This window comes from Nycticebus coucang, chromosome 20 (genome assembly GCF_027406575.1).
Source record: "Nycticebus coucang isolate mNycCou1 chromosome 20, mNycCou1.pri, whole genome shotgun sequence".
NCBI classification, from domain to species: domain Eukaryota; kingdom Metazoa; phylum Chordata; class Mammalia; order Primates; family Lorisidae; genus Nycticebus; species Nycticebus coucang.
The window spans coordinates 13,317,609-13,333,094 of record NC_069799.1 but is presented as its reverse complement, the minus strand read 5'-3'; the positions used below and the strand labels follow the sequence as shown (position 1 = coordinate 13,333,094).

At 46.5% G+C, this 15,486-nt stretch overlaps 1 protein-coding gene across 2 annotated transcripts in view; it reads left to right on the top strand.

Annotated features, from left to right (window-relative positions):
- The first annotated feature begins 953 nt into the window (after positions 1-953).
- The window catches only part of ZNF496 (zinc finger protein 496), a 39,794-nt gene continuing 25,261 nt past the window's right edge, over positions 954-15,486 (top strand). Inside the window, exons 1-5 of one of the 2 annotated variants that reach the window (XM_053572743.1) lie at positions 954-1,249; positions 2,952-3,064; positions 3,422-3,848; positions 4,171-4,354; positions 9,363-9,439. In XM_053572743.1, the coding sequence (XP_053428718.1) occupies positions 3,459-3,848; positions 4,171-4,354; positions 9,363-9,439 (651 nt within the window). In that variant the 5' untranslated portion in view covers positions 954-1,249; positions 2,952-3,064; positions 3,422-3,458. The remainder of the gene's footprint in view (positions 1,250-2,951; positions 3,065-3,421; positions 3,849-4,170; positions 4,355-9,362; positions 9,440-15,486) is intronic. The other variant, XM_053572744.1, reaches the window with a different exon arrangement.

Here is a 15,486-nt window from a genome sequence, read left to right as displayed (position 1 = left end):
GTCCTGATGCTCAGACTAGCCACGGGGTGGGCAGCCTTTCTTAAACCGTGAAACTCCGCAAAACAGCTCCACTGCGAGAAAGCGCGGGCTCGGACCTTCCGCATCCACGGGGCCGAAGCGGGGAAAGGGTCCGAATTTCTCTAGCCCGGCTACAAATAAAGGGGCGTCGCGGGCCGGGCTTTGAGCCTGCCCAGGCATGGGGTGGGGTGGTCACGGGGGGATTCCGGTGTGAGCGCGACGAAGCGCGGGAGCCTCCTTGCTCCGTTCCTCAACACCCCCTCCCCGGGCCTTCCCACCCCCAATTCCTGCGTTCAGCCAGCCACGACTCCGGATCGGCTCTTCTGGCGGTCCGCGTGCCCCGGGGGAGTAGGACCGCGGAGAACAGGGAAAGAAGAACCCCCAGAGCGACCTTCCCGCCCGCAGCAGAACGCGTCCGCGCGAACCCGTCTGCCCACCGCGTCCTCGGCCCCAGCAGCTCCGCCGCCAGCTCGCGGCGCCGTCCGCAGCCGCGCCTCGACGCCCCTGCCTTCCGGCCGCCCGGGCGCGCGTCCTCCGCCGGCGTGGCGGGCCCACAAAGCCCCCGGCCCGGCCGCCAGGCCCAGGCGCGCGCGGGGCGGGGCGGGGCGCGCGGGCCGGGCCGGGGGTGTCGGATGTCACCCCCCGCGCACACCTCGACCGGGGGGCGGAGGAGCGAACCACTGAGATGCCGAGACCTCCCCGGTCCTAGAGCGGAGCAGGAAGTGTCCCAGGGGAGGGAGCCGGAGGGCTCCGGCCTTTCCTTTCCTCGGCGTCCGGCGGGCTCCGGCGGCGGCCAGGCCTGAGCGGCCCGCCACCCGGGACGCGCCGCGGTGGTGAGTGCGGCCGGGCTCCGGCTCCCGGCGCTCGGCCCCGCCCCCTCCACAGCCCGCGCGCCGGGCCCGGGTCCCCCGGCCTGCGCCCTAGCGTCTGCCGGCGCCGCCTCCCGGCCCGGAGGCGAGCGGTCGCGAACGTGCGGGCCATGGACGAGGCGACACAATTGTTGTTTTTCAGGCGCCTCCATTTGCTTCCGAGCCGAGCCGTGGTTTTCTGGATGATTGGGAGACGAGGTGTGGACTGGCCAGAAAAGGAGTCGTCGGGCCCCTGCAGAGACCCGGCCTCGGCGAGGACACCCGGGAGACCCGGCTGGAAGGATGAGGAGCTGCTGCTGTGGACTTCCGCCGCAGCAGGAGGGATCTGAGTTAGACGCTGGGAAGGAGTTCCAGGCTGTGAGGTGAGGATCCCGGAGTTGGGCAAATCAGAGATATGTGTGGGTGTGTGAGAGAGGGAGAAAAAGAGAGAAAGAAAGAGAGCGCGTCCCCCTTTCCTTGGCCTAAAATGCCCTCCTCTTTCTGCCGCTCCTGCTCTGTCCCTCTTCCAAGAACTGCTTTAAGCAAGCTCCGCCCCTGCAGTGAACCCTCCCCTAACTAGCGTTAGTTCATTCATCAGGCATCTTCGGAGCCTCCTACGTGCCAGGTGCCTGAGTGACAAAGAGGAACATGGTTGTCTGGTTAAGATGCTGAGGGTGGGGCTCTGGGTGCCTCAGCATGGAGGCAGACCTGAGTAGTCAAGGACCCTGCAGGTGTGTGAGGGGTAGCCAAAGGGGGCCCGGAGAGGAGAGTGGGTGGGGCCCAAACGGGGTTCCACGTGCAGGAGCCACTGTGGAAGGGAATTTGGTGGTGAGGAGAGCCGTAATGGGTCCACCAGACTCCTTCTGTGTCTGTATTTTGTCTTTACTTTGGAAAAGCAGAGGTGGAGGGACTTAGTTTTTCCAGCACCACTCAATTGCTTTGTAGCCTTTCTGGTATCACTTGACTTCCGCCCCATCTCCACCTGTGACCTTTTGGAGGTTAAGATGCTGGCAGGCTGGAGATAGGGGTGTGGAGGGCTAGTGGCTGTGCCAGGAGATCATAGAAGCTTAATGGGATGCTTAAAGAGGCTCCTGGGATGCTTAAACACCAATGGTGCTTGTGTGTCCCCATCTGCCCTGTCACTTTCCCTGTGTCCTAAAGTGTGGATAAGTGAACATCAGTCAGGCATACTCTGCATGTGGTCTGGGTTGTCTGCACAGCAGCCTAGCAGGTGTAGGAACCTCTGATTCCTACTGTGGGGATGTATATGGTGGCCTGTGGTGGTCAGGATCCTGGTGAGGGCTGAGAGCTGTGCTGTGGGTGCTCACCTCTTCTGTCCTGGCTGGGGAAGATGTGTGATGTGTGAGCCATTGCCTTCCTTGCCTGTGGTTTAAAGATGGCAGTGGTAGGGAAGAAGGTGGAGACAAGGATGAAGGTCAAAGTGTCTTTAAGTGTATAATGAAGTTTACTGTACATATGTTCAAGTGAGTTAGGCAGAATGTTCATTGAAAGCACTGATGTTGCTGGGCATGATGGCTCACGCCTGTAATCCCAGTACTGTGGGAGGCTGAGGAGGGAGAATTGCTTGAGCTCAGGAGTTCAAGACTTGCCTGAGTGAGAGTGAGACCCTGACTCCTAAAAAAATGGAAAAACCCAGCCAGGCACCTCGACGAGCGCCTGTAATCCCAGTGGCTTCTGAAAGCTAAGGCAATGGGATGCCCAAGGCCTGAGTCTGAGGTTGCAGTGAGCTATAACATCATTGTACTCTGCTCAGAGCATAGTGTGGGACTCTGTCTCAACATAAACAACAACAACAACAAAAAAAAAAAAAAAGCACTGATGTTAAACACTGTTACACTGTTATTTCTCTCTGGTAAAGTGCATATGGCTTCCTCTTATGGCTTTCCCCATCTATGTCTGGGTGTCTTCTTACCTTTACCTCCCTGTGCAGGCTCTGCTGGAAGAGGCTGATTCTACTTACCATCCAGCATGCAGCACCAGCAGTCCGCAACCAGCAGGATAAATTTCCCATGGCTGGATGCACTTTGAAGGCTCTTCTCATGCATCTGTGCTTTGTTTTTACAGCTCAGTTTGTAAAGGTCTTAAGAGCAAGAACGGTGACTTTGGCTTCAAAGCCTCAAGGTAGTGGCCTGCTTGACACATCTCAGGTCCTCTCCAGGAGGACCTGGCCACCAAAGGTACCAGAGAGTTTTAATTTTGTATTTCTTATGCCCTGTTGGTCTCATGGGATGCTTAAAACACCAATGTCACGTTGAAATGCTAGCACTTTTCTCCTAGATTTTCTGCTTTGTTCATTTGGTCACCCATTTAGGGGCATCCACATGTAATGATAATATTGGTGGGGAGCTGGGTACCTTTCTGTCTGTCCCATTCTCATGTATATGGACCAACCACACTGACTTCTTACATTTCCCAGGGCTTCTCCAAAGGGGCTGGTCTCTGTGGGCTTTTTCATTTTCCCTGGCATTACCCCAATCCCCAAACAACCGAAGAAGACCAAAGTATTGAAGCCAGTGATTTCTGTTTGGAAATAGGGTCGTCTTCTGCTGCTGACCCCCATCAAATCCCATCATGCCCACAGCCCTGTGCCCCCGAGTCTTGGCTCCGAAAGAAAGTGAGGAGCCCCGGAAAATGAGGAGCCCACCTGGAGAGAACCCTAGCCCCCAGGGGGAGCTTCCCAGCCCTGAGTCTTCCCGACGCCTCTTCCGCCGTTTCCGCTACCAGGAGGCAGCAGGCCCCCGGGAGGCCCTGCACCGCCTCTGGGACCTGTGCCGGGGCTGGCTGCGGCCCGAGAGACACACCAAGGAGCAGATCCTTGAGCTGCTGGTGCTGGAGCAATTCCTGGCCATCCTGCCCCGGGAGATTCAGAGCTGGGTGCGGGCCCAGGAGCCGGAGAGTGGCGAGCAGGCTGTGGCTGCTGTGGAGACCCTGGAACGGGAGCCAGGGAGACCCTGGCAGTGGGTGAGTGGAGGGGCTGGTCTAGGAATGACTTGGGCTGTGTTGCCCCATGCTCACACCCTTTGGCAGAGTCATACAACTGGTGTCCAAGGATGAGGAATTCTGTAGAGCCACATACCTACGTTAGTCCCAGACTAGAGTTTCCTAACAAAGGAGGCTTAACTCCCTAAAGGCTCTCATTTGGGCATGATTGTGTTATCCTCCTGTAGTCCCACTCAAGGCCCAGGTTGAGTCTTTGGTGGTCAGCTGTAGAGGTGATGGTCAGCAGGCCTGGAGAAGGAGGGCACCTCACCACCTAGTCCTGAAAAACTCTCTGGGATTGCAGCTCAAGCACTGTGAAGACCCTGTGGTGATTGATGATGGGGACAGCACTCTGGACCAGGAACAGGAGCAGTTGCCAGAGGAATCCCAGAGTGACCTTGCAAAGAGCCAGGATGCCCAGCCCATGGCCCTGGCACAGGGCTTGGGGCTCCCAAGCAGACCACCAGGCCAGCTCAATGGAGACCCAGGTATGCAGCCCTAGGGAATGTGGGAAGAGTAAGTTCAAACTATCCTGATTTCTATACAAATCAAATAAACTCTTAAACTTCTTCTTGGTTAAAAGTTAGGACAGGGCTGGTCACAGTGGCTCATTCCTATAATCCTAGCACTCTGGGAGGCCGAAGTGGTTAGATTGCTTGAACTTAGGATTTAGAGACCAGCCTGAGCAATAATGAGATCCTATCTCTACTAAAAGCAGAAAAAACTTGCTAGGCATTGTGGCAGGCACCTGTACTCCCAGCTACTCTGGAAGCTGAGGCAAGAGAATTGCTCAAGCCCAAGAGTTTAAGGTTACTATGAGCTATGATGATGCTATGGCACTCAACCTCAGGGTGACAGAGTGAGACTCTGTCTCAAAAATAAAGTAAAATAAAATGAAAGTCAGGACAGGTATGTTATTTTACTTGGGCTGCCGTGACAGCATCCTACAAACTGGCCACCTTACATAACAGAAATTTATTCTTACAGTCCTGGAGGCTAGAATTCTTAGATCAAGGTGTCAGCAGCTCTGAGTTTTCCTGAGGCCCCTCTCTTGGCTTGTAGATAGGCTCCTTCTCGCTGTATCTTTACCTTGTCTTTCCTCCATGGGTTTCTGTGGTATGTCTTTCCTCCATGAGTTTCTGTGTTCTAATCTCTTATAATAAAGGACACCAATCACATGGCATCAGCATCTGCCCATATGACATCACTTTAACTGAACTGCTTCTTTTTTTTTTTTTTTTTTTTTTTTGTAGAGACAGAGTCTCACTTTATGGCCCTCGGGTAGAGTGCCGTGGCCTCACACAGCTCACAGCAACCTCCAACTCCTGGGCTTAAGCGATTCTCTTGCCTCAGCCTCCTGAGTAGCTGGGACTACAGGCACCCGCCACAACGCCCAGCTATTTTTTGGTTGAAGTTTGGCCAGGGCCGGGTTTGAACCCGTCACCCTTGGTATATGGAGCCGGCGCCTTACCAACTGAGCCACAGGCGCCGCCCCTGAACTGCTTCTTTAAAGACCCTGTCTCCAGGGCAGCGCCTGTGGCTCAGTGGGTAGGGCCCCATATACTGAGGGTGGTGGATTTGAACTCAGCCCCAGACAAATTGCAACAAAAAATAGCTGGGCATTGTGGCAGGTGCCTGTACTCCCAGCTAATCGGGGGGCTGAGGCAAGAGAATCTCCTAAGTCCAGGAGTTGGAGGTTGCTGTGAGCTGTGACACCACGGTACTCTACCGAGGGCAATAGAATGAGACTCTGTCTCTAAAAAAAAAACCCTGTCTTCAGACACAGTCAAATCTGAGGTATCTGGGGATTAGGATTCAACATAGGACTCTGAAGGAGGCCCCAGGGGGACAGCCCATTGCCCAGATGAATGTGCAAGCAGCCTGGGCTATACAGGAGATGGGAGATATTGGAAGGCACTCAGGAGAGGGGTGGGACTTCAGGAACCACAGCCGAACTATGTAGGTGCTTTTTGGTGAAGTTCTGAGAAAAGCCAGCAACCACAGACAGGCTTTGGGACACAAGAGTCAGCTCTGACATTTCCACAAGCAATAACCAATAGACTGTAAAGTTGGTGTGGTGAGAGTTAACCATCAGGCAAGCTTAAACTATGGTAGTCTGTTATTGCAATGAGCTGCCAGTCAGAGCTTTGCCATATTCTGTAACCCAAAGACCTTCCCCAAAAGCTATATCTTTGTGTAGGGCTGAAGCTTTCTGAAGTGATACAGAAAAGTGTCCGTGTATTCATTTATCATGACCAAAGGTAGAGTCAAGCTATACTCCATATCCTAGAAGGTGACAGGTCTGAGAGCACGGAATTAAGATACTTCTGGAGAGTATGGTCAAAGGATAGGAAGTTCCAGTTAGAATGAATAAATTCTAGAGGTCTATGGTATATCTTTCCTATGGTAAGATATGTAAAACAGTGACTATAGTTAAAAATTACACATTCTATACTTGGAAACTGCTGAGAGAGTAGTTATTAAATGTTCACATCACTGAAAAGTCATATGTGAGATAGATGAATTGTTAATGAACTTGATGTAATTATCTTACAGTGTATACATTTAACATCACATTGTATATGATTGTTGTAATATGAAATAACATTTAAAAATGTATTTGTCAATTATACCTTAATAAAGCTAGGATACAAAAGTAAAGAGATGAAAAAATAAACCTTAATTGAACATGCACACACAAAAAATATCTCCTCCTCAAATCCATGCCCTGCCACCCTGAGCTTCTTCAGGCAGCAGTGGAGAGGCTGCCTCCCACTGGGACACCCCAGGATGTCATTGCCATTTGCATCAGCTCCTGTCCCAGTCCTTTCTTTCAAACAGCTACTCCTACAGCTGCTGTTTGTGAAGGCTTTGCATCCCAGGCACGAAAGGTCAGGGATACTGGCTTCTGGGGTTTGCTTTGATATTGACTTAACATGGGATCTAGGGTTAACCGCTGGGATTTTTCTCTAAGTCAGGTAGTCTAGCTTTCCAAGTGTCATTCTGTAAAAGAAGCACCTTTAGAAACACAGCTCATTTTTACGTGGCTGTGCAGTTGGCAAGGGCTGTAGTTCATCTCAGAGGCCTGAGCGAGGTGAAGCTGCCAGTCAGGACAGAAAACATTAGAACATGGCAGAGGCCTGGAGGCCCAAAATAAGGGAGGGTGAGATGGTCCCAAAGCCTCTGTACATTGGTATAAGAGTGGCTAGGGCACTGCACCAAATGTTCTTCCAGGAATGCCTGAAAGTATCTTTCTAAAAACTTTCTTAAGAGATTGATAGATAAAAATTGCATTTATTTCTTTAATTGTATTTATTTGTATTCATGGTGTATAGTATGATGTTTTCATACATGTATATGTTGTGAAGTAATTAAATCAAGCTAATTAACTGAACATAGTGGTGTGTAACTGTAGTCCCAGGTACTTGGGAGGCTCAGCAGGAAGATCACTTGAGCCCAGGAGTTTCAGGCCATGTAAGCAACATATCAAGACTCTGTCCCTTTAAAAAAAAAAAAAAGCTAATTTGCATATGTGTAACCTCACGTATTTATCCTTTTTTTGTGGCGAAAACACTCAAAATCTCTCTTAGCAATTTTCAAGTATACAATACATTGTTACAAGCTGTAGTTAACCAAGTTGTACAAAAGAACTCGTGAATTTACTCCTCCCATCAACTGAAATTTTGTTTCTTTTGAACAATGTCTCCAGAACTCCTTACTCCCTAGCTTCTGGTAACCAACATTCTGACCTTTTTAGATTCCACATATAAGTGACAACATACAGTGTTTGTCTTTTTGTGCCTGGCTTGTCACATTTAGTGTGATGTCTTCCAGGTCCCTCCATGTTGTCACGAATGATAGTTTTTCTTTTTTGAGGCTGATTAGTACCCCATTGTATCTATATACCAAATTTTCTGTACCCATTCATCTCTTGATGGACATTTAGGTTGACTCCAGATCTTGACTATTATGAATAGTGCTGCAGTGAACATGGCAGTGTTCACTTGAAGGTACTGATTTCATTTCCTTTAAGTATATACTCAGAAGAATTACTAGATAGGCTGGACATGGTGACTCACACCTGTAAACCTAGCACTCTGGGAGGCCAAGGCAGGCAGATTGCCTGAGGTCACGAGTTCGAGACCAGCCTGAGCCAAAGCAAGACCCCCGTCTCTCAAAATAGCCAGATGTTGTGGAAGGTGCCCTGTATTCCCAGCAACTTGGGAGGCTGAAGCAAGAGAATCAACTTGAGCCTGAGAGTCTGAGGTTGCTGTGATCTATGACACCATGTCACTCTACCAAGGGTGTCTGTCTCAATAAATAAATAAGTAAATAAATAACCAGGGGCAACAAAGTGAGACTCTGTCTCAATCAATCAATCAATCAATCAAAATAAAAATAGCTAGGCATTGTGACGGGCACCTGTAGTCCCAGCTACTTGGGTGGTTGTGGTAAAGAATCACTTGAGCCCAAGAGTTTAAGGTTGCTATGAGCTATGATGTTACGGCACTCTATCCAGGGTGACAAAATGAGACTCTCTCAAAAAATGAATTGCTAGGCTCGGCATCTGTAGCTCAGTGGCTAGGGTACCAGCCACATACACTGAAGCTGATGGGTTCAAACCAAGCCTGGGCCTGCCAAACAAAAGTGACAACTACAACCCAAAAACACCCGGGTGTTGTGGTGGGCACCTGTAGTCCCAGCTACTTGTGAGGCTGAGGCAAAGAGAATCACTTAAGCCCAAAAGTTTGCGGTTGATGTGAGCTGTGACACTACGGCACTCTACCGAGGGCGACATAATGAAACTCTGTCTCTTAAAAAAAAAAAAAAAAGAATTGTTAAATTGGATGGTAGTTCTATTTTTAGTTTTTTGAGGAAACTTTGTACTGTTTTCTATAATGACATAGTGGCTTTACTAATTTATACTCCCATCAACAGTATACAAGGATTCCCTTTTCTCCACATCTCCACCAATACCTATATAACAGTCTTTTTAAAGGCTCTCTGCAGTTTATAAGCTCATAAATGTATGAATAAATTTATATGACAATGGAGTTCCACAGTGATCATTATTGCCAAGAGGCCTTCCTGATACCTCAACTCTGAAAAGTTTTAACTTTCTTTTGTATTTTGGATGACAAAGCTGAGGTCCCGGGATTTGCCAGAGGGCAAATAGCTAATTATTGGCAGTGCCAAGTTGAACCTTGGCATTTTCTGTTATAGTCTCCATTGTTGTCACTGAAAAAAGAGTAACAGAAATTTTTGTGGTTTGCAGAGTGCTTTTCATGTGCATCATTTTATGTGATCCTCATTTTCCAGGTAAGAACAAAAGCCCTGGGTTTTAAGAAAAGCACCGTGAAACAGCTCCCTGTTAGAACCTATCATGTGATTTTCTTTGCTCACCAAAAGTGAAGTGGATAAAAGTCCCAGGGAGCTCAGAAGGTGTCAGCCCTAGGCCTGGCTGGCTTTGGGACACTCTTTTCTGATCTCTTTCAGTTCTGCAAGATGCTTTCCTTCTGCAGGAAGAAACGGTGAGGGATGCACAGCAGGTGGCCACTCTCCCGCTGCCCCCGGTGAGTGATTTCTACAAGTCTGAAAATCCCATGTTTACCTTTCTGTTAGCTACAGGGCAGCTTTCCCAGAATCCAGCCAGCTTGCTGACTACTGCACAGGATGTTCAGCCACACACAGTAAAGCTAAGAGAGGCAAGGCATGAGTTTATCAGATACCCCCTCACTCCTCCTGCCCTCATGGTCCCAGCTCTCTCTGGGCTGACTGTCAGGCCATCATTAAGAAGCTTTGTGCAAAAGTAAAAAAAAAAAAGAAAAGAAAAGGAAGCTTTGTGCAGACAGTGATGGCAGAAAACAGAGGCCCTTGATTCCCTATCATTGACCTCTCATTATTTCTACAAAAACGGGAAATCTCTCTGCTCAGTTATTTCACAGTGTATTTTTCAGTTTAATAGTCATCACATCATGGTCGGGTGTGGTAGCTCACATCTGTAATCCCAGCACTTTGGGAGGCCATCATGGGAGGATCACTTGAGCCCAGGATTTCAAGACCAGCCTGGGAAGCTGGGTGCAGTGGCTCACACAATAATTCTAACATTTTGGAAGGCCAAGGTAAGTGACTTGCTGGAGCTCAGGAGTTTGAGACCAGCCTTAGGAAGAGCAATACCCAACTCTACTAAAAATAGAAAAATTAGCGGGGCTTTTTGGCAGGCACCTATACTCCCAGCTACTTGGGAGGCTAAGGCAAGAGGATTGCTTACACCCAGGAGTTTGAGGTTGCTGCGAGCTAGGCTAATGTAAGGGCACTCTAGCTAGGGCAACAGAATGAGACTCTGTCTCCAAACAAAACAAAAAGTAAACCAGTGTAGGCAACATAGTGAGATGTCATGTCTCCAAAAAAATTATTTTAGGCCGGCGTGTTGGCTCATGCCTATAATCCTGGCACTCTGAGAAGCCAAGGTAGGTGGATAACTTGAGCTCATAGGTTCAAAACCAGCCTGAGCTAGAGTGAGACCTCATCTCTAAAAATAGCCGGGCATTGTGGTTGGCCCCCGTAGTCCCAGCTACTTGGGAGGCTGAGGATAGCTTGAACCCAAAGAGTTTGAGGTTGCTGTGAGCTATGATGCCACGGCAATCTACTGAGAGCCACAAAGTGAGACTCTCTCAAAAAAAAAAGTTGTGTTTTTTGTTTTTTTTTAATTCATCCAGGCATGGTAGCACATGCCTATAGACCAAGCTACTCAGGAAGATGGCAAGAAGATTGCTTGAGCCCAGGAGGTTGAGGCTGCAGTGAACTATGATGATGCCACTGCACTCCAGCCTGAGCAACAGAGTGAGACCTTGTTTCACAAATAAAAATCATCGCATTTACAGCTGTATTTCAGAAATGTTAGCAAATGGAAGGAAGGAAACAGGTAATTTCAGTACCATCACAGAGCCATGCAGTGGGTCGTTCAGGAATTTCTTGGGCATGTTCCCCATGGGTGTTTTCCATACCAGGATTGCTTACTCAGATGCTCTAAGGAGTTGGGGCTGGAGCTGCTCCAGCAGTGTTCTTACTCATCCCTCTAGCCCAGTTGCTGCCTTTGGCCATCCTTTTTGACCACATCCCCTTTGTTTTTCCTTCTAACACTTTCCAATGGCTGGCATAATGTTTACTTAAGACAGCATCATCTCTTTCCATGGGAACAGGAGGAGTGACTCCTGTTTTGTCTAGTTGCCCTTCTGTAGAAAGAAGACTGCAGAGCAGTAGACAGACTGTTAACGTGTCTCAACAGAATGTAGGAAGTTGAACAGTTTGCTTTGCACATAGTTCATTTGACATGACTTTAATAAGTTTGGCATGGGGAGAGCTAGGAATAGGAAGGAATTACCCAGGTTGCCCGCCTTCCATCCAGCCAAAGCTGGGGTACACCCATGCACCCTAATGTTTAGCACATACATTTTAGCATCTACTGTACGCTGTCAATGCAAAGGAGATAAACCCCATAATTCTTTGTAAAAATTTGTGCTTATTAATCAGTACAAAACACAAGGGAATGCTGTGAATTTAATACCTGATAAGGTTTAGAATTTGTCTTTGGATTCCTCTAGTTCTTAGTAAATGCCATAGTAAGCACAGTACATAAGTTTTTGATAAATCAGTGCTTATTTATCACTTTTCTGATATAATTTCTGTCTCATCCACTAAAGGTCACAGTCATGAAGGTCTTGTGTTTTTATTTATTTTTTATTTTTTTATTTATTTTGAGACAGAGTCTCACTTTGTCACCCTTGGTAAAATGCCGTGGTGTCACAGCTCACAGCAACCTCAAACTCTTGAGCTCAAGTGATCTTCTTGCCTCAGCCTCCCCAGTAGCTGGGACTACAGGTGATGGCCACAATGCCCGGCTAGTTTTAGGGTCGAGGTCTTGCTCTTCCTCCGGCTGGTCTCGAATTCCTGACCTCAAGTGATCCACCCAACTCAGCCTTGCAGAGTGCTAGGATTACAGGCATGAGCTACTGCTCCCAGCCAGGTCTTACCTTTTTTTTGAGACGAGTCACAGAGTGACGTCCTGGGGTAGAGTTTAAACCCACCAGCCTGGGTGTATGTGGCTGGCGCCCTATCCACTGAGCTACAGGTGCCGCTGAAACTCCTTACCTATTAAACAATAACTTCCCATTTCCCCCTTCTTCCAGCCCCTAGCAACCTCCATTCAACTTTTAGTCTCTATGAATTTGAACTACTGTGGATATTTCATATAAATGGAATTGTGATGTATTTATCTTTTTGTGACTGGTTTATTTCACTTAGCATAATCTTCTCAAGGATCATCCATGTTATAGTGTGTGTCATAATTTCCTTTCTTTTTAAGTTGAATAATATTCTATTGTGTGTATTATAGTATATATGTGTGTGTACTATATACATAATGCAAGAGGCATTTCTTTAAGAGATGGGGGTCTAGGAGCCGGATGCAGTGGCTTATGCCTAATCCTAGTGCTCTGGGAGGCCGAAGTGGGTGGATTGCCTGAGCTCACAGGTTTGAGACCAGCCTGAGCAAGAGCGAGACTCCATCTCAAAAAATAGCTGGGCAGAGCTATGATGCCACAGCACTCTACCCAGGGCGACAGCTCGAGACTGTCTCAAAAGAAAAAAAAAGATTTTTTTTTTTTATTCTTTTTTATTATTATTATTATTTGTTTGTTTGTTTTTGGCCAGGGCTGGGTTTGAACCCACCACCTCCGGCATATGGGGCCGGCACCCTGCTCCTTTGAGCCATAGGCGCCGCCCCCCAAAAAAAGATTTTAATAGGAATTTCATTAAACTTGTTTGTTGATTTGGGAAGCATTAACATTTTTTTACTAACTTGAAAGTAAATGAATTTCTATCTGTGAATGTGGTAAGCCTCTCCATTTATTTCTTTGATTTTTTTCATCAGTGCTGTGCAGTTCTCAACATACAAATTATGTACATGATTTGTTAGGTTTATCCCTAAGTAGCTCATTTTTTTGAACAATTGTGAATGGTATAGTGTTTTTAAATTTGATGTAGACATAGTCATTTCTTATATATAGAAATACAATTGGTTTTGTCTATTTATTTTGTGTTCTGTGACTTTGCTGAATTTATATATTCAGGATGATTTTTTTTTTTCTTTTTTGAGACAGGGTTCCACTCTTTGCCCAGGCTGGAGTGCAGTGGTATAATCACAGCTCACTGCAGCTTCCATCTCCTAGGCTCAAGAGATCCTCCTGGCTCAGCCTCCCAAGTAGCGAGGACTACAGGTGCACAGCATCACAGCAGGCTAATTTTTTGTTATTATTATTTTTTATAGAGATAGTGTCTTGCTATTTTGCTCCGGCTGATCCCCAGCTTCTGGTGTCTAGCAACCCTCCACAGCTTCAGCCTTCCAGAGTGCTAAAATTACAGGCATGAGAGCCACTGTGCCTGACTCAAGGAGAATTTTTTTTCTTTTTTTTTTTTTGAGAGAATCTCACTCTGTTGCCCAGGCTAGAGTACCGTGGTATCAGCTTAGCTTACAGCAACCTCAAACTCCTGGGCTTACGTGATTCTCCTCTCTCAGCCTCCCCAGGAGGTAGGACTATAAGCAGGCACCAACACACCCACCAAAATTTTCTATTTTGGGATCTCACTCTCTTACTCAGGCTGGTCTCGAACTCCTGTCCTCAAGCAATCCACCCGCCTTGGCCTCCCAGAGTGGTAGGATTATAGGGAGTATTTGGGATTGCTGTGCCTTCTTGATGTGCTAGCTAGCCTTTGTATTATGATGTAATGTCCCTCTCTTTCTCTGGTGATTCTTTTGCTGCATAGTCTACCCTATCTGGTATTTTGATATATCTGATAGCTTCTCTTCTTTCTTTTGATTTATGATTGCATAATGTATTTTTCCCTTTTTTATAGTTATCCTGCCTATATCATTATATTTAAAGTGAGTTTCTTGTAGATAGCCTATACTTGGATTTTTAATTCACTGTGTTGATTGCCATCTTTTAATTGACATATTTAGGCCATCTGTATTTAATGTAATTATTGGCAAGTTACAGCTTAAATCTTTCTTTCTGGTTCTGTTGGTTTCTCTGTTTTCTTTTCCTGTTTTTCTGTAGGTTACTAGAATATTTTGTCAAATTTTATTTTGATTATTTAGTGTGTTGTTGAGTGTGTATATATATCTTTGTGTAGCTTTTCTAGTGGTTATTCTGGATATTACATTATATATACACAACTTATCACACCTACTGGTGGCGCCATTTTATCAATTTGAGTGAAGTGTAGAAATTTACATCCCCTCACTCTTCTCCTTTTATAATTACAGTTGTTGTAAACATTTCCTCTACACACATTTATTTTATTTTATGTTTTGTTTTGTTTAGCAGCCCCAGGCGGAGTTCAAACCTACCAGTGCTGGGGTATGTGGCTGGTCCCCTAACCACTGAGCTACAGGTGCCCAGCCTTCCTCTACATACATTTAGAATAACATCAGAGAGTGTTAGAATTTATGCTTCAGCTATCACACATTGTTTAGAAAACTCAAAAGGAAAAGGGAAGTCTATTTATTTACCCGTGTTCTGACTTACTGTTTTCTTCCTATGTCCCAAGTTTCCTTCTTCCATTGTTTCCTTCATATTCTGAGAATTTCCTTTATTCTTTTAAATAGACCTATTATGGACAGACTTACTAATTTTTTCTTCATCTGAGAAGTTCTTAATTTCTCCATTATTCTTGAAGGATATTTTCACTAGATATAGGATATACAGTTGACAGTTTTCTTTTAGCGCCTGAAAAATATTATATCACTTGCTTCTGGCGTCCATGGTTCCTGATGAGAAATCCACTGTCATTCAGATTTTTTTCTCCCGCTAAGAAAGGTATTGTTTATTTCTACCCTAACTGATTCTAGGATTTATTTTTTTCTTGACTTTGATTTTCAGAAGTTAAATTGTATTGTGGGTGGGAATTTCTTTAGAATAATCTGTTTGGTGTTTGCTCAGCTTCTTATATTTCTAGGTTTATGTCTTTTTCCAGATTTGGGAAGTCTTGAGTTATATATATATGTTATATATATATATAGAAGTTATATATATATTTATATATATTTTTTTTTCAAGTACATTTTTAGGCCCACCCTTTTTCCACTGTCTCCACTGGTACCACGATGGGCAGAGGGACTTGTTGCCAGCCAACATGGATGGAAGTTTCAGCTCCCCACTTGTCCTTCTGTGAGACCACCCAGGAAGGGTGTTAGGGCACCAAGCTTCCTACTCACTCTTTGCTGCTGTTGGTAGGAAATGGCCTCAGTATTTTTCTGCATTGACTGGAGTAGAGCTGTTACTAACAGTCTTGCCTATATGCCCCTTTCCTGGTCCTTTGGCTGAGAGAGCAGGCTTTTGTTGGGGCACTTTTTTCTTTCTGTGACCATTGGCATTTCTGGGTGGCTGGGTCCTGAAGCTTCAAGTTTGGGATATTTAGGCAAAGAGCAAAACCAGGGAACTTAACTTGTGTTATTCCTCAGGTTCCAAGGTTTCCGGCTGATCTGCCACCCTTCTTTACCTTTCAGGGTCTTCTAGTATTTGTTTTATATACAATGTCCAGCTGTATTTAGCAGGGA